This window comes from Typopeltis vanoorti, chromosome 23, assembly GCF_054136105.1.
Source record: "Typopeltis vanoorti isolate ZY-2024b chromosome 23, IOZ_Tvanoo_1.0, whole genome shotgun sequence".
Lineage (NCBI taxonomy): Eukaryota > Metazoa > Arthropoda > Arachnida > Uropygi > Thelyphonidae > Typopeltis > Typopeltis vanoorti.
This window is the reverse complement of record NC_143571.1, coordinates 44,177,196-44,201,989: the sequence shown is the minus strand read 5'-3', so window position 1 is coordinate 44,201,989 and position 24,794 is coordinate 44,177,196. Positions and strand designations below refer to the sequence as shown.

The 24,794-nt window shown below is 36.9% G+C and overlaps 1 protein-coding gene across 1 annotated transcript in view; it reads left to right on the top strand.

The window, feature by feature from the left end:
* The window catches only part of LOC150093808 (protogenin-like), a 497,946-nt gene that overhangs the window by 129,482 nt on the left and 343,670 nt on the right, over positions 1-24,794 (top strand). Inside the window, exon 7 of the mRNA XM_090412521.1 lies at positions 13,723-13,893. Coding sequence (XP_090268647.1) covers positions 13,723-13,893 — 171 coding nt within the window. The remainder of the gene's footprint in view (positions 1-13,722; positions 13,894-24,794) is intronic.

Here is a 24,794-nt window from a genome sequence, read left to right as displayed (position 1 = left end):
CCCTTTTATAGCTGCTCCCCTAACGGCACCTTTTCTTACTTCCTTTCTCCTCCTCCTACTTGTTTTTTAATCATCGACCAATTAGGTTGGCGTATTCTCGCCAAACGTCATTTGATCGGCAAGCCCGTTCTCAATGTTTCAATCCGGGGATCGGCCTTAAGCGATAGCTTTGCTTTTCTTGTGCTAGCCTGACTTAATCCCCTTTCAAACTTTTTCTATGAATTCTACTTAATAACTTAATCTCTCACGTAACGTATTTTATGACTCACCCATTTCTACTTATTTACTTAACTCTCTCATTTTTAATCGTATTACAATATTAATCTATACTTTCCTTTGTTAGCTACTTATTTAGTTAGAATTCTTTATTTTAAGTCATATTACAACATTAATACATTCCTTTCTTTATCAGCTACTTTAACAACAACCCTTACGTTTTATACATATTACTGGATGCAAGAAATTTTCCATTAAATAATTCACTTTTCTATGCAGGGGTTTTAATTTATGATATTTATTCTTCATGTTACACCATGATAGCTGAGAATACTATATTCCTAAGATATCAGGTGTAACACTTCTGTTCACACCCATAATCTTTCTCAGAACTCTCACATCTGCGGTTTCTGCTCTCAGATCCATAAGTTAAAAAATTGGTTTGAACACTGTTTCTCTCTCATTCCATATAAATTTATTCAGTTGAATTCCTACATACCAGCTTTACTAATTCTGCTGTCTTATTATCTGACATTAACATCTCCAATTTTGATATCAGGTTTAATACCACTTTCCTTCATAAGTGATCCATATATATTATAAAGAACAGAGGGGATAATGTACAACCTTGTCTGACACCAGATTTAATATAACCCATCTTCCTGTACTTCCTTCAATTCTATATTGCTTGATATAATACTCCATTGACACCATACAACTTCAAATCTGCTGTATTATTAATGTACAAATTAAACCATACTGGTCCTAGTACAGAAGATTTGAAGGCTGGGCAGGGGATATTCAGTTGTTTGCCAATGATGTAAAACTAGGGATGGCAATAGTTGAAAAAGGTGATGTGTAGATATCTTACAGGATGATTTAAATAAATTGACAGTATGGGAAAAGGACAATGATTGTCAATTCAGTGTTGTAAAATGTAAGGTAATGCATTTTGGGTTGAAAAGATTACACACTTCACATCATATTGATGGTACTAGTTTACAGGAAATTGATGAGGCTAGGGTTCTGTTGGATATTGCAAGAGTTGGCAAAATAGCTCAGAGGATTACTTGGATGCTGAAGAGCACATTGACATGTAAAGATAAGGAGGTTATTATCCCTCTTTATAAGGCTATGATTCGGCCACATGTTGACTACTGTGCACAGATCTGGCCACTTGCATTTCTTGTGGATCACGAGGTGATGGAGAAGATTCAGAGATGAGTGACCAAACTGGTGATAGGTGTGCGGAATGTTCCCTATGATGATAGATTAAGGTTTCCTGGGTTGCTGAGTTTATCTAACAGGCAGAGGAGAGGGCATATGATAGAAACTTATAAGTTACAAAAGGGATTCTATAAGATTGACATAGAAGAAATTTTTCAATACATGGGGAATAGGGAAAAACAAGGGGTCACACTTGGAAATTGTCTAGGAGTGTGGTTAGTAAGGGTGTGCAGACTAGGTTCTTTACTTGGAGAGTGGAGAATGAGTAGAATGGATTGCCAGATGTGGTTGTGAGTGCTCTAACAGTGAACAGGTTTAAGGAGATGTATGATGAGTATTGTGTTAATGGATAGAGTGGTGGATCCTTTGCGATGAGCCTTTTGACTCCAAGGAGTGCCCATATAAATAATAATATCCGACAAAGCAAAATATGAATTATACTTTTCAGAAATCACATATTTTTTTTTAAATCCTTTACTGAAATGTAAGCAGGCAAAGTATCATCTCAACTAGGCTTCTAGAATATAGAGGAGATTGATTTCTCATCAAATACCTCAGTATTCCATAATTCTGCAAAACACTTCCTTTCAGATGAGTATATATATTGCTCTGAATTATGAGAAGGGGTCACTACCCAGACTAGTTTTGACCTTTATTAAGGTCATATCAGCGGTAGCTAGACCCAGAAAGAAACCAAGATCAATAAAGTTTTTTCACTTGATTATAAATTAAATTAAAAGTGCCAAGGAATTATATTCTTAATTATATTGCTGGCCAGTTGGCCAAGTAGATAGTGTATCCACTCTCCAGCCAAAAGGCTGCAGGTTTGAATCCCACCATGGGCATGGATGTTTGTGATTGCCTGTGGAAATACCAGTGGTAGTCGGCGATGGATGGCATTGGTGTAGTTGCAATTAGCTGTTGATAATGGTGGAGACTTGAGTTGTAGAGCAGGTGCCCTCCCTCGATGAGTCTTTGGACTCCCTGGAGGTGTCAAATAATAATAATAATAATATTCTTGCATATTTTATCCAAGTATAAGCAACAAAGTTTGCACATGAAGTTTCTTCACGACTAGACTACTTGTATATAGAGGTTAATGACTTCACATTAATTGCCTTAGTATCTCATAATGCAGAGTATGCATCCTTTTGGGTGTGTATAATGCAGTGCTTTATGAGAAAGATCACTACCCAGACCAGTTAATTAATGTGAAGTCATTAGCCTCTGTATACAAGGTGTCTAGTCATGAAGAAACTTCACCAGCAAACTTTGTTTGCTTACATTTGGATAAAAGATTAAACAATAATTTAATTTATGGAAATTTTAATTTGATTTATAACCGAGTAAAAAACTTTCTACAACTAGCTCTGGGGTATTTTAATAATAAGGTGTTACACCTTTTTGCTGCTTGTATATGGGATATATGGCTTCTTCATTACTTCAACATTGGTATCTCTTCTCAGTCTAGATCTCACTGATAAGGTTGAAATCAGTCTGGGTGGTGTTAATTTTCATAGTGCATAGCCAGGACTCAACATATATTCTTGTCCATTCACCTATGGCGAGTAGATTTTGCCAGCTGGCAAGTAGCTGCAGACTGAACAAAATAGAATATATTTTATTTAATTAAAAATATAGATACAGCACTACTAATCACTTTATGGAACTTCTATTGACTTATTTATTTATTCGTATGGGATTCCCCTGTTCCCCCACTGTCCCTTAGGACTGGTTGAGCCCTCCTATTGAGGAATTAAGTATGCATTTTATGACTGTAGATCCATGTGTTTTCACAGGCCATTTTGTCTGTTCTATGGGACACAAAACCGTTTCCAGGTGAAAAAAAACTTTCTACCTCCGTATGAGTCTGGCTAACTCACCTTTAGTTGAAAGAGACCAGATAAAGGTTCCTCACGTCATGGACAGGAATCAAACGGAAGTCTTCCCGACCAAAGTGATTTGTCTATACTGACTGAGCTACAGAGGCTCTTACTGATTTATTGGAACATAGGCATATATCGTTTGAAAAATAGGAGGTTGGGGATTTTGGTTAGTACATTTTTTTGTGTAGAGAGTAAGATTTCACATAATGCAAATTATGCAAAATATTTCACATAATGATACTAAGGCAATTAGTGTGAAGTCTTTAGTCTACATATACAAGTAGTCTGTTTGTGAAGAAACATCATGTGCAAACTTTGTTTGCTTACACTTGGTTAGACTTAAACAAGAATATTTTTGGCATTTTTAATTTACGCAAAGATTGAATCAATGCAGAAGTCATATTTTCCTATACAATTAGCAAAGAGGGGTGTCACCTTATTAAAAATACACTGGTTCAGAGGTAATTGTGGAAAGTTTTTCACTTGGTTACAAAAAGTAAATTACAAGTAATCTTCATTTTATGCGAGGGATGCATTCTAAGAATTCTGTGTAAAGCGAATTTCCACATTAAACTGGAGATTAGGTTTTGTTCACATCTTTTGGATGTTTGATTTTTCTTTTCTCATTAGTGCAGTGTACAAAAGTGTATTATTTGTATGTTAACAGGTATCGATTTTTGATTTAAATTTTTGATCCGTATGATTTTCACTGTGAGAGTGGGGAATTTTCTTGCTGAGAAGGAAATACAATTTTTACCCAGTTCTTTAACTTTATCCTTATGTGTAAAGATTGTTCTTATTGTTGACTTTCTATTTAATTTAAATTCATATGCAATGTCAATAATCTTAAAACTGTACTTGATTTTTTGTTTGATTTTTAACTTTGTATTCGAATTGATAACAGCATCCCTCTTTATGTGTCAGCATTTTGTTGCAACTTCCCTTGGTTGGTCTTATTGGCCTGTTTAATAAGAGTGCAAATTAAACCTGTGATAAATTATGTATGTGTGGAAACGATAGCATCAGAAGTGTATCAAACTGATGTTTAAACTTCTGATTTTCAAGTTCATTTTCAAATCAGCAATGAATTTTAAACCGACAGATATGGGATGATGTGCTGTTAACGTGCTGTGCACACAGCACATAGGTGCAAGTGCATAGCAACATATAGACATTGTCAGAAAAAAATGTGTAAAAGTGAATTTGCATAAATCGGGTATGGAAATTGAGGGTTACCTGTATGCTGAGACAATCAATGTGAAATCAGCAGCCTCTATATACCACAGCCTAGTCGTGAAGATACTTCATGTGCGGATTTTGCTTACACTTGGGTATGGAATCAAACAAGGATATAATTTGGAAAGTACAATTTATTTTGTAACCAAGTGAAAAAAAAAAAACCTTTCTACAACAAGGAACAACTTGTTTTTCTTGACTGGAAAAATGAATTGCCGATTCTGTGTATCTTTCAGTTTCTTCTGCAAGAAATGCTGTGCATATACATTTGTCAGAACTGAAATTCTATACCAGCAATAACTAAATAAAGTCCTCCCCCACTTCATGGTATGGTCTGCTTTTGCCCAAAATTTCTTTGTTGCACTTTGTTGCTTTCATATGCAGCCATTACCACTCACCTAATTCTAAGAGGTACTGTGATCTCTTTATTTCTGAAGATGACTTATTACAGTGTAATTACCCAAACAATGGATCATCTTTCTTGATTATCTCACGGTTTATAATCAAACTGGTTTCCTTTTTACAGACAGAAGGCAGCCAAGCCTTCTGTCTGTACAATCTCTTGTGATCTGTTACTATGCAACTTATCATGTTTGTTTTTACATCTTTTTCTGAAGAGATTGCACTTAGAAAAATGTCAGTTTCATCTAATAATTTTCTATTTTTACAATAACTTAACCTTTGTTATGTTATTGCAAATGATCCTTTGTTAAAATAATGGTGTATGACATCATTATGTAACACTATTGACTCATGTTCATATATAGCAATTTCAAGAAATGTGCCAAGTATGATGTCATCATGGTTGAAGGTCTATACATGATGACCATATATGGAAGTTTCGAGAGATGTACGCATGCGTACAATGGAAGTCCAGGCCTTTATAAGGCAGGACGTCATCGAGAAAGATTTTGTCTGAGATCTCTTGAGTCTTCTACCTGGGTCCACTGCCACGTGAAGTCCATTGTCGTCGTCGAAAGAGGAGGTTTGTTCTGTTATGGTTTTCACCTTCTCTTACCTGGGTCCGCTGTCGGTAATCAAAAGAGAAGCATTGTAGGTTTCTGAATCTTCTACCTGGATCTGCTACCATGTAAGGTCTGATGCCAGGAATCGAAAGGAAAGGAAAGAGCTGTACATTGCTGACATGCTGAGGGTCCTAAAAGGCATAGAATAATCTGACTTGGACAAAGAAGAAATTTGGTGGGAAATCAAGAACTAGTCAGCAGAAGGACAAAAAGGAGCAATTTCATGTGAAGGAAAAAAAGATTCATGTAAAAGGCAGTACTGAATGAGAATTGAAAGTACTTATGTATGTGATAATTCTGAAGAAGAATGTACATCAAGTGTGTCTGTTTATGGGTACAATAAGATAATGTATATTGATATTGAATTAAGTTTATTCAAGGTATGCTTTATTTTCAGTTTGTATATACCGTATTTGCCGACGTATAAGACGCACCGGCCTATAAGACACTCCCCCCTTTTTTTGTACACATTTTTTAGGAAAAAAACTTTATCACTGAATATTATAATGAATTTACATAATGAAATTCAATAATTTTTTCTTCATATTCAGCTGGCATCTTTTGTGTTATTTTTGTTTTAGTCCGCATACATAGCTGGTTTCTCTTCATGAATCTTGAACACCATGATGTTGATCCAGTACAGTTGGCAATCCCTCTGTTAGTGGCTATTGCTTTTGCTTGATGAATAATCATTTTTGTAGACACTGAAAGTCCCACTTTTCTGTGGTCTAAAATCCAAGTATTCAGTTCTGCCTCATGTTCTGGTCATTTTGCAGTTCCACTTCATAGGTTATGTTTACTGTGAGTTGCTTTTTTTAGATCCTCTTCCTGATTCTGCCAAGTTCTTATCATTTTCTCAGTTGGGGTGGCCCAAAATGCCTCTCTGCAGCCCTGTTTTCATGTTCCTTAGCATACGCAATATAGCTTGTATGCAATCTTGTAGCAATGCCGATGTTTTTCAGCCATAATTTGCCAAGAAATTTAGAGAAAATTTAACGGCATATCTGTGATTTAACAGCTGTGATTGTCGATGACAACGCATGCACAGCCACTGAACTCTACGTAACTGGAATGCTCTCTCACACTGCAAGGAAGCAAGAAAGAAATTGCGTAACTCAGAACAGAGAAAATTTCCAGAAATGAAAGTATATAATAAAACATTGAGTATCAGTGTATAAGATGCATCCTGCTTTTCAGACCTATTTTCAAAGAAAAAAGCGTGTCTTATATGCTGGCAAATACGGTACTTGACTAGCAGGATATTACAGATTGTGATTTAACTTTAAGGGAAGAAACAGAGAACTAAGTCTGAATCGGGAAGAATTGAAATTGACAGACTTGTAATGGAATTGTGTGTGTGTAAATGTGGATCAGACTGTAAATATTCCTTTTTGATTTAATTAAATGGTTTGTGAACAACACAGACTAAATCTGTGAACACACTATCCCGAAAATTTCAAACCACCATAAGATAATGTTTAAGAAATCGGTAATCAAGCCACGACTAGATAAAGATTAACATAAGTGAGGAATGCTAACAGTATTTGCTTTGTCTTTGGTTAAAATTCTTATAATCTTGCACTCAATACATAGTCTAACTGGCACAGTCATAAAACAAATAAATTTGTTAGACTGTAGAGGCTGAGAACATAAGAATAGCAGAAATTATAGTAGAAGTAGAAATGGCAGCAGTTGACCAGTAAACAAAACAAAGACAGAGCAGGGTAATAGAAATACAGAATGTTTATTAATCCAGTATCAATTCAGTATTTTTCAATACTGGATTGATAGTTTAATTACATATGTTATTAGGCACGTTACATTGGAAACATGTTGGAGAAACATTAAGTTTTAATTATTATTATTATACAGTTTTTAATTAAAGTGGTTGGTCATAAATATAGTGATACTTGGAAGTTGTTAGTTTCCTTTATAGTCATTCAAGACCAGATAATCTTATTTAACTCCCACTATGAAGCTATGGGCAACTTCTTGAGATGTTGAAATTCATATTTATTCATGTGAGTGCATCTCAATTTCTTTGAGGTTAGTTTGTGAAGGGAAAACTAGTCATTATGTCTTATGTAGCATTGTCTTTTTCCTTCCTGAGAGTTTACTATGTGAAGAGGTTTCTTAATTATGCTTTCTTTGAATGTAATTCAAATTCACAGTTTCCAATGTAACGTGAATAAAGCTTTCTTTGTATGGAATTGTAGCATAAGTGAGCATGCTACAATTCCATACATATAAATATAATACCTTCAGATAGATATTTAACATAAACAAAAGAGAGCTCAGTTGTTTTCTATAAATTGAAAAATGCTGGACTGATAGTTTTACTGTACGCCCACAGATGCAAGACCCTTCAACACTTCTGCACATGTCAGAAGGAGGATCCATTCCGATAATAGGGTAATCAATCCGTATTGTGGAATGAGTTGTGTGTTATTACATGTCAGAAAATTAACTTCTCTTTTATGAATATTGTAGTTTATAAAGTGATAACTGTTTTGCTTGTATAACAGTTGGAAAATTTTGCATATAAAGCATGTGATTTCGCGTGTTGGTGACCAATTCATATATCGTCTTATTTCTTTCTCCCCTTCAACATGAATTGACTCTTTTGGCACTGAGCCAACTGAGGTTCTTGTATCTGTGGTCGGACAGTATCATAATACATGATAATGTTTTTTGAAATCCAGCATTTTTCAATTATATTTCAATAATCCATGGCGAATGAATGTGTATTGCTAAAATTCTTATAGACTGACTGGCATATGTACATTATCTGTATTTCACCCACATTCATCCCCTCTTCTGATATCTCTGCCAAACATGCATTTATACATGGAAATACTTTGAAAATGTAGCTTTGTTAGCAGCAAACAAGACTGCCAAAGATAAGGAAAAGGTATAATAGATGAACTTAAAAAATAATTAATCAGGTTTGATTCATAGACTTTTTTTTATTCATTACAACGGAATGTTTCTCTGACACATTTTGTTATCTATATGACTGACAGCATTTCCAGGATGATATTTAACATAAACAGCAAAGAGTTCAAATGTTTGAACAGCCATTGTTTCTATAAATTGAAAACTACTGGATCGATAGTTTAATTACTTGTGTTATTAGGCACGTCACATTGGAAACATGTTGGAGAAACATTAAGTTTTAATTATATTACTATACAGGCACCTCCTTGAAGTCCGATGCGCACGTGTGTGTGTGTGTATTGAGAAAGAAGGGGGGGGGGTGTTCTATAGGAAAGAACCCTGTTGAATTTGCTAGATTAAACAAAGGATTCCTGCCACAAATCAAAATGCTTGTTTCCTGCTGCTATGTAAAGCATACTATGGTGATCATTTCTGTGTTTGGGGGAAGACATATATACGTGTGTGTGTGTGTGAAGATTGATTTACTCGGTTGTTGTACATTTTTATAAAAAGATTGAATGACTAGATCCGAGAGAAATGAAAACAAAGTTTATTAGTACTACACAACTAGTTTCAGCTTGTATCAGCCTTCGTCAGGTGCACATTAAAATAGAAGAAATAACCAGTGAACACATGGAGGAAATAACTGTAAACAACACGGAACATTGGTGTGTATATATATATATATATATATATATATATATATATATATATATATATATATATTTCAACGTTGAGACATTGAAGTCTGCACATTCAGAATTGTTCCCTCGTTGGCTTCATTGCTTGGCGTATGCATGCGTATAGCATCTCGTGAACGCTAGTATTTGACCACAGCACAATGACAGTCTGAAAGGTTGTAACTCAGGTTGTTGTTGAGATGTAGGGGGGGGGTTGAGAATGATTTCCTTTGATTCTATTATCTTCCTTTCTACTTCATCATGGCCACAGAAAATGTTATTAGACTTGTCCCATAGGACTGTATGGCTAGAGTTTTCTTCATTAGAATTAGCTGAGAATAGAACATGACTAGACAAAGCACTGACTTGCATTCTCTTGTAAGTGACGTCTCTCTTGTGCTCCTCAATGCATAACTCAATTGACTTCTCTGTTTGGCCAAAGTAAAGTATGTGATAGTTGCATCAGATCTAGTAAACACCAGGATATTTAAGATTATGATGTCTAGGTTTCAGATGGCTCACTAGGGAGCAGATTTTAAGAGGAGGAGTAAATAAAGTTCTTATGTTGTATTTTCTAAAAACCTTGGCTAATTTGGGTGAGACAGAGCTTATGTATGGAATAGGTCTTTGGAATAGGAACAGAGCTTATGTATGGAATAGGCTCGCTCTCTCGAGAAGAGAGCGAGCACGATGTCCTAGAGTAGAAATGATTCCAAACTTCTGAGGAGGATAATGATGGGAATGACCGTGTTTTTCCGGTTGCCATAATGAAGAGGCCAATAGTGTAAAAGGTAATATTTCTATTCTATCATAAGTTCTGTCTCACCCAAATTAGCCAAGGTTCTTAGAAAATACAACATAAGAACTTTATTTACTCCTCTTCCTAAAATCCGCTCCCTAGTGAGCCATCCAAAACCTAGACATCATAATCTTAAATATCCTGGTGTTTACCAGATCTGGTGCAACTGTCACATACCTTACTTTGGCCAAACAGAGAAGTCAATCGAGTTACGTTGAGGAGCACAAGAGAAACATCACTTACAAGAGAATGCAAGGTCATGTTCTATTCTCGGCCAATTCTAATGAAGAAAACCCTAACCATACAATCCTATGGGACAAGTCTAATATAATTTTACGTTTCCATGATGAAGTAGAAAGGAAGATAATAGAATCAAAGGAAATCATTCTGAATCCCCTACATCTCAACAACGACAACCTGAGTTACAACCTTTCAGACTGTCATTGTGCTATGGTCAAATACTGGCGTTCACGAGATGCTATATGAATGCATACGCCCAACAATGAAGCCAACGTGGGAAAAATTTTGAATGCGCAGACTTCAAAGTTGAAATATATATTCACTAATTTTCCGTGTTGTTTACAATTATTTCCTCCATGTTTTTACTGGTTATTTCTTCTTTTTTAATGTGCATCTGATGAAGGCTGATACAAGCTGAAACTTAGTTGTGTAGTACTAATAAACTTTGTTTTCATTTCTCTTGGTTCTAGTCACTCAATCTTTTTATAAATAAATATATAAAAAAATCAAGAAAATAGGGGAAAAAAAATCCTTAACGAATAACAGTCTACAAGCCAATCCAGTTATTTATTAAAGTTGATATAAATCTGCTCATAATGAATTTTTTTAATTAAAAAAAAGTATAAGAGAGAGATGCTTATTTGGCATCTGCTGGCTGGTTGGCCAGGTGATTAGCGTATCTGTTCTTCAACCAAAAGTTGCAAGTTCGAATCCTGTTGTGGACATGGATGTTTGCGAATGCCTTTAGGTGGGAGATGAATTTCATTGTTTGGTGCGAGACCACCACCCCACGTATTGGAAGCCTGAAACAGCCTGATAAAAGTTCCATATATGGTCTCTAGTACAGTTTCCAGATTAGGCAAAAAAATAAATAAATAAAAATACTAAAAAATATAAAATCAAGAAAATAGGAAAAAAAAATCCTTAATCCACCCACAATAAGAGTGTGTGTGTGTGTGTGTGTGTGTACAGGGTGGCCATAAAATAACTTTCCCTCTTTGGAGGTATCTGTAACTAAAACCAATAACGGAATGAGAAATTTTATATTGAGACTTTTGAAGGCATGGGGAGAGGATTTCCACGAAAAAAAGATTTAGTACCAAATTCACTGATAGGGGAAATTTGGCACTGGCAGAGCTGAAAACAAGTGGATAATTACATTAAAGGCAGATAAAATGGAATAATAACATTTCGATGGTGTGAGCGACAGTCGCGTCACTCATTCCAGCCTGATATGTGGTGCATTACAATGATAATAATAATAATAATTAAACTAAAACAACAACTTGGAGAAACACATAATTTAATGTAGTGATCGAACTCACAGGAAATAATGTTTTATTCATCAGAATCAGGATCCCCTAGACCACATATACGATTTTCAATGTGCTGACCTTTCTTGTGTACAACAAATTGCATCTGGTGTGTGACATGTTCTACAACTGAGCATGTCTTACTGTCTCTTCTTGCACTGCTTTCCGTCCTCTGCCAAGTCTAACTCCTAGTGATCCAGTTTCTTCAAGCTTCTTAATCATAGCTCTCAGTGCTACAGCTGACATAGGACCTGTACGCAGGTTATGAAGCCTTCTAAATTCCCGAAGGGCCGCTACAACATTGCACTGTTTAAGGTAAAACAATATAACAAGTAATGCATGAGGCAAGGTATAGGACGCATATCGAGCACAATTCATCAGTCATTCGAATAACTGACTCAACATTCCCAATCCCTTTGTAAGGAATTGGTGGCGCTGCTGTCACGTACGCACAGTAAAATTTGAATAATTCTTTTTACTTGCGTTTACTGCAAATATTTGACTGCTTTCGACTCTGCTAGCGCCAAAAGTATCCCTATCGGCGACTTTTGGTACTAAATATTTTTTTCGCGGAAATCATCTCCCCATTCCTTCAAAAGTCTCGATATAAAATTTGGTCTCATTCCGTTTATTGGTTTTAGCTACAGATGCCTCCAAAGAGGGAAAGTTAATTTATGGCGACGTGTATATTCTCTCTCTCTCTATCTATCTATCTATCTACCTACCAATAATTGTCCAGACACCCTTGTTATTTGAAGTTATGGGACATTCCAGGTTTGTTAATAACAACAACAACCGGTTTACAGATAGTAGGAAGCAGTATTTCATCATAGCAATACAGGTGGCAACATAGACTTTCTGGCATCACTAGTGCTGGAAAATACCCATGGTGGCTCTGTATAGAAGTGCTGGAAAATACCCATGGTGGCTCTGTGGTGAGCACCAGTAACACCATGTGAGCACTAATACTATACTAAAAGAAATCCATTTACTGGGTTTCTATGGAAGTGCAGCAGCACACAAATCGAACTCCACAACAACAAACAAGGTGGCTCATCTGGCCTGGTGCAAAGAGCATGTGAACTGGACAATTGACCAGTGCAAAACAGTTCTCTGGAGCAGTGAATCAAGGTTCACCTGTTTCCAGTCTGATTGCAGGGTGTGGAGGCAGCCTGGTGAACACTTGTTACCACAGTGTGTTGTACCCGTAGTAAAATTTTGTGGTGGAGGAGTAATGGTGTGGGGTGCATTCAGCTGGTTTGGAGTGGGACCACTGGTTGTTGTCTGTGGTTCCATGAAATCAGCTCAGTGCCTTGATATTCTTGGATAATCAGGTACTGCCTGTACTCTGGAGTTTTAATGGAATGGACCTGTTATTATCAAGATGACAATGCCCCATGCCACAAAGCTGCAGCTTTATGGAATGGAATGAAGAGATGGGTGTTAAACGACTGCCCTGGCCTGCACAGATTTCTGATCTCAACCCTATCGAACTCTTGTTGGATGAATTGGAGCGACGATTGAGGTCCAGTGCAGTACATCTTCAATCTTTTGCTGAACTCAGTGCTGCTTTGATGGAGACAAATTCCACCTGATGTCTGCCACACATTGGTGGAAAGCCTTTGATCACCTCCTGCACCCTTTGAGGATGTGGTATAAGAGGTGATCAAAGCCAAAGATGGACATACTCTATATTAGCGTTCGCCTGCTGGTATCAGTTGTATATTGCTAAAGTGTTTGGACAATTATTGGTAGATTGTATGTGTATTGAGAGGGGGGGGGGGAGGCATGTCTACAGGAAAGTGCTGTGTCAAACCTGCTAGATTAAACAAAGGATTCCTGCTACAAATCAAAATCGAAAAGCTTGTTTTCTACTGCTATGTAAAGCATACTATGGTGATCATTTCTGTGTGTGGGGGTGGGAAAGGAAATGTAAGCAGTGTTATTCTTGGTTTTATTAAAAGCAAGTTGAGTGCAGCACTTCAGATTAATACATTATTGTTATTGAGCCATGATGGAAGATTGTAAATCATCAGATTGTTAAATTTAAGGTTATATGTTGGATTATTAAAGCATGTTTGAATATCAGTTTTTTTCTATTTAAATCATGAATGATGTGTCCCAGAAATTTGATATTTACTATTTCATTTTTTTTTTTGGCAGATGGTAGACCTTTGCCAAAGGATAGATATTCATATCTAGGTCAAGGAAATTTAGTTATTAAGTCTGTTAAAGTAGAGGATGCAGGTGTTTATACATGTACTGCTGAAGTCACTGATCCACAAACAGGAAAAGTTGACAATATATCTCAGCATACTCTGCTTAATGTGCATGGTATTTATCATTACTTTCTTTTATTTTTATTACATTTAAAATTCTGACAATAATAATGAAAGAATTATTCTATATATAATTAATAACATTACATAATTCAATATATGTTAGAATTTCTAACTTGCTGGACTGGTTTGACTGAGTGAATAGCATTTCCACTTCGACCAACAGATGGTGTGTGTTTGTGAATGCCTTTAGGTGTTAGATGATTTTCATTGCTCAGTTTGAGACCATACCTTGTTTATTAGAGGCCGCATTACTCTGGAAAGTTCCATGTTTGGTCTGTCTTGTCATACCTATGATATGGATGTATGATAGTCTTATAACTTTTGTGGGTAGGATTCACATAAAAAATAAATTCAGTTGTCCTCCTGAAAGAACAAAAACAGTTTTGTTATTTAACTTGAAATAAACGTCTTTTTATTTTGATTACAAAACTGTCACTCTTCTCCCCTTGATTGTTTTGTTTGGCTTAATTCAAAGTTATTACAAGTCTACAGCATAGATGTAGCCTTGTAATATCCTTTTTTTATTTTTTCTAGCTTGTTTTCTTTCAATTTGAAAATACAGTATGTTTGACAGGATTTCTATCAGCAACAAATTATATTTGGGGGTGCTTAAGGGTCAAAGCTGTATAACTGAGAGGAGACCTCCACATAGCCTTTAAAGGAATGTAGAGAACTGACCAGAGCTTCTGACCTAATGTCCAATCCTCACCTTCTCGTGGTGCACCCTGTTGGGTGTCTACCTGGATACTGAACGAATGAGGATGGGCTGGCAATTTGAGATTTAGCCGACCAAATTGTATTCTTATTGGTTAAACCAAAATACAAAATGATGGTACAACATGACAAAATTTCATGCTGGCTGGGGCGTTGCTTGGTTAAACAAGCCCCTTGTAGTTTTCGCCAGGGAACCAGGGCGAACAGCGAAAAGTCAGCTACTGAAACAAATCTGAAAACACACCCCAACTCAACACCACCAGAGTTAAAGATTGGTACTATCAACATAAGAAGCCTGAATGGCAAAGAAATGGAGCTAGCTGAGGAATTAGATAAGTACCAGATCGACATAATAGGGGTGACTGAAACAAAAAAGACAAAAACTGGTGAGATCTTTCTGAGCAATAAATACAAAATGTTATATTCAGGCAATGACAATCAAGGAAAAGAAGGAGTAGCCATAGTATTCAACACAAAATACGAGGCTAATCTTCTTGAATGGCAGACAGTCTCAAGTAGAGTAATGCGGGCAAATATGAGAATGGGGAACTGGACAATGTGACTTATTTGTGCTATGGTCCCACAGAAGGTTCTATTAAGGTAGAAGTGGAGGAATTTTTTGAGGCTCTAGAGAAAGCTACTGACTCGATGAAAAAGGAAAAGTTGGTCCTTGTTGGGGATCTAAATAGCAGAGTAGGAAATTATTGTCATACATACAAAAATATTTTGGGAATATTTGGAGAAAAGAGCAAAGCTAATAATAATGGCAAATACCTGTTGGATTTCTGCTCAGGACATGGAACTGGTTATTACTAACACCATGTTCCAACATAAAAATGTGCACAAATTCACATGGAGAGAAGAGGCAAGGAATAAGAAAAGTCTCATTGACTATGTTATTGTTGATAGTGATGTTTTCTCCCTGGTGCAGGACACCAGACTGTACAGAGGATTTGTACACTCTGGTGATCACTGTTTAGTCTTGAGCAGGATAAAATTGAATTTCATATTGAAAAGAATAACATGTAAGAAAGTTTTAAAGTAAATAAAAGTTGAGCATCTCTCAGATGTGAACTGTAGACTAAAATACTTTTTAGTCTGCAGTTGATTTTTTAAAACTTTTTCTTCAATAAAGATTATTGAAGAAAAAATGAAAGAGTTTCAGAACAGGAACCAAACCTTGGAACTTCAGTGGCAAGCTTTAAAGAAAACTCAGATTGATTCAGCTAGAGAGGCATGTGGTACATTTGTCTGCAAGGATAGAAAAATTAGAACTCCATGGTGGACACAGGAAGTTAAAGAGGCAGTGAAGGAAAAGAAGAAGGCATATCAAAAGTTCCTCACAAATAAGTCAGCTTGTGCTCTTAGAGAATACAGAGACAAATGTAAGAAAGCTAAACAGTGTGTAAAACTAGCTAAACAAAAGTCAAGGGAGGACTTTGCCAAGAACATAGAAAATAAATATCAAGAAGGTGACAAAATATTCTGGAGGTTGTTGAAGAAACTCAGAAATGGAGGAAAGAGTGTTGTAAAAGAATTAGAGATGATAAAGGTAACATGAAAACAGGAGAAAAGGATATCCTTGAAGTACGGAGTAATTACTTTGAAAAACTGCTAAATGAAACAAGCAGTGAGGACAGCACAGTGATAAAAAAAAAAAACACTCACCAGGCATGCCGTCAGGAATACATATCCATACTTGAAGTAGAAAAAGCCATCAAAGGCTTGAAATGTGAAAGGCAGCAGGAGTAGATGATATTAGACCAGAAATGCTGAAGTATGGTGGTATAAAGGTCTTACAGTGGCTGCACTGCATAGTTCATTCTGAACTATGCAGTGCAGCCACTGTAAGACAGAGGGACGAATTCTCGATGATTGGAGTAGAGCTCTAATGGTGCCTATATATAAAAAGGGAAATAAAGTTGAATGTGAGAATTGCAGAGGTATATCCCTACTTAGTGTTCCTGGAAAGATATATGCAAGTATACTTGAGAAACGGTTGAGAAGAATTGTGGAAGAAAAGCTTGGTGAAGAAAAAGCTGGATTCAGGTCAAATAGAGGCTATCAGGATCAGATCTTTACTTTACGACAAATAGTTGAGAAATCATGGGAATATAACAAAGATCTGTATTTAAGTTTTGTCAATTTGGAAAAGGCATATGACAAGGTGCCAAGAGAAAAGCTATTCAATACGCTACGAAATTATGGTGTCAATGGGGCATTATATCAGGCAATACTTAGTCTTTATTTGAGTTGTAAGTCAGCAGCTAGAATTGAAGGAAATACAGGAAGATGATTTAATGTTAAATCTGGTGTGAGACAAGGATGTACATTATTCCCTCTGTTATTCATTATCTATATGGATCACATTATGAAGGAAAGTGGTATTAAACATGATATCAAAATTGGAGATGTTAATGTCAGCTCTTTGCTTTATGCGGATGATGTTATACTTCTAAATAAATCTGCTACAAGTCTGCAAGATTCTCTGACTAAATTGAATAGCTGTTGTAATAGATATGGTATGAAGGTCAGCAATAAAAAGACAAAGACAATGAAAATAGGCCGATTCATTGAAAATGTCAACTGTATTGTGAATGGAGAACCTGTGGAACAAGTAAAACATTTCAGCTACTTAGGCATGATTTTTAGCAAAGATAGTAAATTAAATATAGAAATAGACAACAGAATTGACAAAGATGGTATGGTAGGAAGTCAATTGAATAAATTCATATGAAATAAGAGCGAAATTAGTCAAAACACTAAATTAGCTGTATCCAAGACAGTGTTCAAATCAATTTTAACTTAGGGATCTGAGAACTAGGTCAGAAGTAAAACATGTGACCAAAGAGTAGAGACTGCAGATATGAGAGTCCTGAGAAAGATTATAGGCTTGAACAGATGACATCAATGGCAATATCATATTAAAAATTAGGATATTAGGAAAGAAATTGACATTGTCAGCATCCAGGAATGTGTTAGCATACTTAATCTCAGGTGGTATGGTCATTTAAACAGAATGGGCGAGGAAAGATTAGCAAAATAAGTGTTCTGCCAGGTTGGCAGGAAAAAAAACGATCCAGAGGAAGACCAAGATATAGGTGGATTGATACGGTACAAAGTGCATTAGACGATAGAAATATAAGATTTGATAATGTTGGAGGGGGTGCTTAAGGGTCAAAGCTGTATAACTGAGAGGAGACCTCCACATAGCCTTTAAAGGAATGTAGAGAACCGACCAGGGCTTCTGACCTAATGCCCAATCCTCACCTTCTTGTGGTGCACCCTGTTGGGTATCTATTTGGATACTGAATGAACGAGGATGGACTGGCAATTTGGGATTTTGCCGACCAAATTGTATTCTTATTGGTTAAACCAAAATAAAAAAGGATGGTACAACATGACAAAATTTCATGCCGGCTGGGGCTTTGCCCGGTTAAACAAGGGCCCCGTTGTTTTCACCAGGGAACCAGGGCAAACAGCGAAAAGTCAGCTACTGGAACAAATCTGAAAACAAACCCCAACTCAACATCATCAGAGTTAAAGATCAGTACTAACAACATAAGAAGCCTGAATGGCAAATTCTCGTAGACAGGCTTATACGTTGGTTATGCATTATTAAAACACTTAAGGAATAGAACAACGTAGTTAAGGATATAAATTAAATTAAACTTTAATAAATATTTTCCGATATTTCGGCAATGTCACATTGCCATTTTCTAAAGGAACTTATATAAAAAGTTACGTGCACGTAGGCACTACAACACAGAAACTGGGAATGAAGAGATGAAGCTATTGTTCTCCTAACAGTCCTGATGGTGCCCTCTAGCGGGCTAAGTAAGTGTTCTTGGCCATTGGGCTGAAGGTCTGCAGATGTAGGCCTCCCAAATTTGGGGCAGTCGCATACAACCAAATTTGTTGAGGTTTGGAGAATTTCTTAGGGCTGAGGCTGATTCCATAAAGAGTCTTTCAAATTTGTATTTGCTACGGTGTATCACTCTAGCTTTCTTCCACCGTATTCTGTGGCGTGTATCCAGAGCATGGTCCGCAAGCCCAGAACGACTGTATTTGTGAAAACGGATGTAGTCTTTGTGTTCTGAAATTCTGATATTCGCTGTCCTGCCTGTTTGGCCAAAGTAAGACAGTTTACAACTGCAAGGGACCTGGTAAACACCAGGTAGATCTAGGGGAAGTGGTTGGTCTTTAGTGGAGCGGATAAGGGATGCCAATTTTCTGTAAGGTTTGTAACAGGAGGTCAGGTCATGCTTTTTTAAGATTTTGGTAATCTTTTCCGAGGTGCCTCGGATGTAGGGAATGGTGATGGATTTAGAGTAATCCTTGTTGTGTGTGTGTGTGGGGGGGGATCTGTGGTTTGTAGGTTCTAATATTTTTTGGATTTTTTCTGGGGGGTAGCCATTGGCTGAGAAAGTGCTGAGGATGTGATTTAGTTCAGTGTTTAGGGCCAAGTCGTTTGAACAGATTAGTTTAGCCCTGTTGTATAGTGTTTTCACTACTCCATATTGTTGTGAGGGGGGGTGGTGGGATTGTTGGTGAATGTATCTGCCTGTATGGGTGGGTTTTCTGTAAACTGAGAAAACCAAGGATCCATTAGGCTGGTGGGTGACTAGTGTGTCTAGGAAAGGGAGGCTGTTGTTTTCCTCTTTTTCCAGAGTGAATTTGATTCTGGGGTGTTGGTTGTTTAAGTGTGTTAAGAAGGAGAGAAGTGTTTCAGAGCCATGTGGCCAAATAGCGAACACATCATCAACGTAGCGAAGCCATATGGTTGGTTTTTGTGGGGCAGAGGCTAAGGCTTTTTCTTCAAAGGTCTCCATAAAGAAATTGGCCAAGGGTGGGGAGAGTGGTGAACCCATGGCTGTCCCCTCTATTTGTTTGTAGAATTTTCTCTGCCAAACGAAATAGCCTGAGTTCATTGTGAACTGAAATAAGGCTAAGATATCGGGAGAAAATTTAGCTTGGATTAGCTCTAAAGTTTCCTTGAGTGGGACAACTCAGGCTATTTCGTTTGGCAGGGAAAATTCTACAAACAAATAGAGGGGACAGCCATGGGTTCACCACTCTCCCCACCCTTGGCCAATTTCTTTATGGAGACCTTTGAAGAAAAAGCCTTAGCCTCTGCCCCACAAAAACCAACCATATGGCTTCGCTACGTTGATGATGTGTTCGCTATTTGGCCACATGGCTCTGAAATACTTCTCTCCTTCTTAACACACTTAAACAACCAACACCCCAAAATCAAATTCACTCTGGAAAAAGAGGAAAACAACAGCCTCCCTTTCCTAGACACACTAGTCACCCGCCAGCCTAATGGATCCTTGGTTTTCTCAGTTTACAGAAAACCCACCCATACAGGCAGATAAATTTACCAACAATCCCCCCCCCACCCCTCACAACAATATGGAGTAGTGAAAACACTATACAACAGGGCTAAACTAATCTGTTCAAACGACTTGGCCCTAAAAACTGAACTAAATCACATCCTCAACACTTTCTCAGCCAATGGCTATCCCCCCCCAAAAAATCCAAAAAATATTAGAACCTACAAACCACAGATGCCTCCCCCCCACAACAAGGATTACTCTAAATCCATCACCATTCCCTACATCCGAGACACCTCGGAAAAGATTACCAAAATCTTAAAAAAGCATGACCTGACCTCCTGTTACAAACCTTACAGAAAATTGGCATCCCTTATCTGCTCCACTAAAGACCAACCACTTCCATTAGATCTACCTGGTGTTTACCAGGTCCCTTGCAGTTGTAAACTGTCTTACTTTGGCCAAACAGGAAGGACAGCGAATATCAGAATTTCAGAACACAAGGACTACATCCGTTTTCACAAATACAGTCGTTCTGGGCTTGCGGACCATGCTCTGGATACACGCCACAGAATACGGTGGAAGTAAGCTACAGTGATACACCGTAGCAAATACAAATTTGAAAGACTCTGAATGGCAAAGAAATAGAGCTAGCTGAAGAATTAGATTAGTACCAGATCGACATAATAGGGGTGACTGAAACAAAAAAGACAAAAACTGGTGAGATCTTTCTGTGCAATAAATACAAAATGTTATATTCAGGCAATGACAATCAAGGAAAAGAAGGAGTAGCCATAGTATTCAACACAAAATACGAGGCTAGTCTTGAATGGGAGCCAGTCTCAAGTAGAGTAATGTGGGCAAATATGAGAATGGGGAACTGGACAATGAGACTTATTTGTGCCTATGGTCCCACAGAAGGTAGAAATGGAGGAATTTTTTAATGCTTTAGAAAAAGCAACTGACACAATGAAAAATGAAAAGTTGGTCCTTGTTGGAGATCTAAATAGCAGAGTAGGAAATGATTGTGAGACATACAAAAATATTTTGGGAAAATTTGGAGAAAAGAGCAAAGCTAATAATAATAGCAAATATCTGTTGGATTTCTGCTCAGGACATGGACTGGTTATTACTAACACCATGTTCCAACATAAAAATATGCACAAATTCACATGGAGAGAAGAGGCAAGGAATAAGAAAAGTCTCATTGACTATATTATTGTTGATAGTGATGTTTTCTCCCTGGTGCAGGACACCAGAGTGTACAGAGGATTTGAAATTGGAAGTGATCACTATTTAGTCTTGAGCATTATAAAATTGAATTGCATATTGAAAAGAATAATATGTAAGAAAATTTTAAAGCGAATAAAAGTTGAGCAGCTCTCAGATGTGAACTGTAGACTAAAATACACAAAGATTATTGAAGAAAAAATGAAAGAGTTTGAGAACAGGAATCAAATCTCGGAGATTCAGTGGCAAACTCTGAAGAAAACATTGATTGATTCTGCCAGAGAGGCATGCGGTGAGGTTATCTGCAAGGATAAAAAAAATCAGAACTCCCTGATGGACACAGGAAGTTAAAGAGGCAGTGAAGGAAAAGAAGAAAGCATATCAAAAGTTCCTGTCAAATAAATCAGCTTGTGCTTTTAGAGAAAACAGAGACAAATGCAAGAATGCTAAACACTGTGTAAAACTAGCTAAACAAAAGTAATGGGAGGAGTTTGGCAAGAATATAGAAAATAAATATCAAGAAGGTGGCAAAAGAGGTTGTTGAAGAAGCTTAGGAATGGAGGAAAGAGTGCTGTAAAAGGAGTTAGAGATGATAAAGGTAACATGAAAACGAGAGAAAAAGATATCCTTGAAGCATGGAGTAATTACTTTGAAAAACTGCTAAATGAAACAAGCAGTGATGACAGCACAGTGGTAAAAAAACACTGACCAGGCATGCAGTCAGGAATACATATCGATACTTCAAGTAGAAAAGCCATCAAAGGCTTGAAATGTGGAAAGGCAGCAGGAGTAGATGACATTCGACCAGAAATGCTGAAGTATGGTGGCATAAAAGTATTACAGTGACTGCAATGCATAGTTCAGAAAGCCTGGACAGAGGGACAAATTCCTGATGATTGGAGTCGACCTCGAATAGTACTCATGTATAAAAAAGGAAATAAAACTGAATGTGAGAATTACAGAGGTATTTCCCTACTGAGTGTTCCTGGGAAGATCTATGCAAGTATACTTGAGAAACGGTTGAGAAGAATTGTGGAAGAAAAGCTTGGTGAAGAACAAGCTGGATTCAGGCCAAATAGAGGCTGTCAGGATCAGATCTTCACTTTATGACAAATAGTCGAGAAAGCATGGGAATATAACAGAGATCTGTATTTAAGTTTTGTCAATTTGGAAAAGGCATATGACAAGGTACCTACCAAGAGAGAAGCTATTCAGTATGCTACAGTTATATGGTGTCAATGGGGCATTATATCAAGCAATACTTAGTCTTTATTTGAGTTGTAATTCAGCAGTTAGAATTGAAGGAAGTACAGGAAGATAGTTTAATGTTAAATCTGGTGTGAGGCAAGGATGTACGTTATCCCCTCTGTTATTCATTATCTATATATATCACATTATGAAGGAAAGTGGTATTAAACATGATATCAAAATTAGAGATGTTAATGTCAGCTTTTTGCTTTATGCGGATGATGTTATACCTCTAAATAAATCTGCTACAAGTCTGCAAGATTCTCTGACTAAATTGAATAGCTGTTGTAATAGATATGGTATGAAGGTCAGCAATAAAAAGACAAAGACAATGAAAATAGGCAGAATCATTGAAAATGTCAACTATGTTGTGAATGGAGAACCTGTGGAACAAGTGAAACATTTCAGCTACTTAGGCACGATTTTTACTGAAGATGGTAAATTAAATATGGAAATAGACAACAGAATCAGCAAAGCTGGTATGGTAGGAAGTCAATTGAATAAATTCATATGGAATAAGAGAGAAATTAGTCAGAACACTAAATTAGCTATATACAAGACAGTGTTCAAACCAGTTTTAACTTATGGATCTGAGAGCTGGGTCAGAAGTAAAACACTTGACCAAGACTAGAGACCGCAGATATGAGAGTCCTGAGAAAGATTATAGGTGTGAAGAGATGGCATCAATGGCAATATCATATTCAAAACGAGGATATTAGGAAAGAACTTGACATTGTCAACATCCAGGAATACATTAGCAGAGATAATCTCAGGTGGTATGGTCACTTAAACAGAATGGGCGAAGAAAGATTAGCAAAACAAGTGTTCTCTGCCAGGTTGGCAGCAAAACGAGCCAAAGGAAGACCAAGATGTAGGTGGATTGATACAGTACAAAGTGCCTTAGACGATAGAAATATAAGATCTGATAATAATGGAGTCTTGACAAGTAACAGACTGATTTGGAGGAAAATTGTAGATAGGAAGTTAGTAATGATGTAATTTTTTTTTCATGTAGCACTGCCATATCCTGTACACCCCTTGAGGGTACATGGCCGAAATTTGATGATGATGATGTTGGAATCTTGACAAGTAACAGACTGATTTGGAGGAAAATTGTAGATAGGAAGTTAGTAATGATGTAAATTTTTCACATAGTGCTATCAATTCCTGTACACCCCTTGAGGGTACATGGCAGGAATTTGATGATGATGGTGACAAATTATATTTTTTAAAGTAACATAGCATCTCAAAAGATTCACTTTCAAGTTTAGAAGCTTACCATATTTTAGCAGCTGACAGAGAAAGTAATACTGTTTTGTGACATGTGTAATTGAATGTCAAAGGAGCATCATTCACACTGTAGTTGGATTTACATTGTAGTTGCACATACACTGTTGCATTTGGCTAGCTAAATTTAAGTTTCAGTTACTGTATAATGGAAATTCTGGCAGGAATATGGATATGATCCACCAGAGTAGCATAGTATAGTAGCATAAAAGGTTGTTAGAAGTGGTTCTTACCCCACTTGATTTTTTTCTTGTGGGGGTATGTGAAGGACACAGGCTACACAACTAAAGTGGACAGCCTAGAGAACCTGAAACATCACATTTCTGATGCTGTTTTCCAGTTCCTTTATCCAGTTCTGCTGTCACTGTATTATAAACTATGAATAAGTTGCTAAGACAGGCCCTACCATTTACAAAGCCATGCTGCATGCTATAGAATATTGCATCCCTATCCACCCATTGTTGTATTTTAACTTTTAAGAACACTCCTGATATATTTATTGGTCTGAAGTTTGCTACCCTGTCTTCTTTGTCTTGGAGCCACCTTTATGCAATGGTACTATGTTATCCTCCTTTCACTCCCTTGGAACCCTGCCAGAGCTGAGACTTAGATTAAACAGCTTCGTCAAGGGCAATGCCAATTCTCTTGTACATTCATAGTACACAGGCTGACATGCCATCCAGTCCCACTGCTTTTTTTTTTACATTCATATTTTTTAATATGTTGAACACCTCCTGTTCCTCTACTTCAATGTTGATATGCATCTCTGTAACATCAGCAACTATAAAATCACTACCTGGATGATACACCTTTGCAAAATGATCCCAGCAACTCAATTATTTCTTTTGGTTCAGTCACCTTCCTATCATGAGTATTGTTTAAAGTCATTCTACCTTAGTCATTTTTCTTCTTACTTGCTACATAACAAAAAAAAAAAAATCTTTTGGGTTTGCTTTTCCCTGTTTGGCTAATTCTCTTTCATAGTCTGATTTTGCTTTATTTATCATACTAGTCGCCCTTCTTACTTGCGCTTTATACTGCTCATGAGTATGCTGATTACTTTTTTCTTTATATTTCG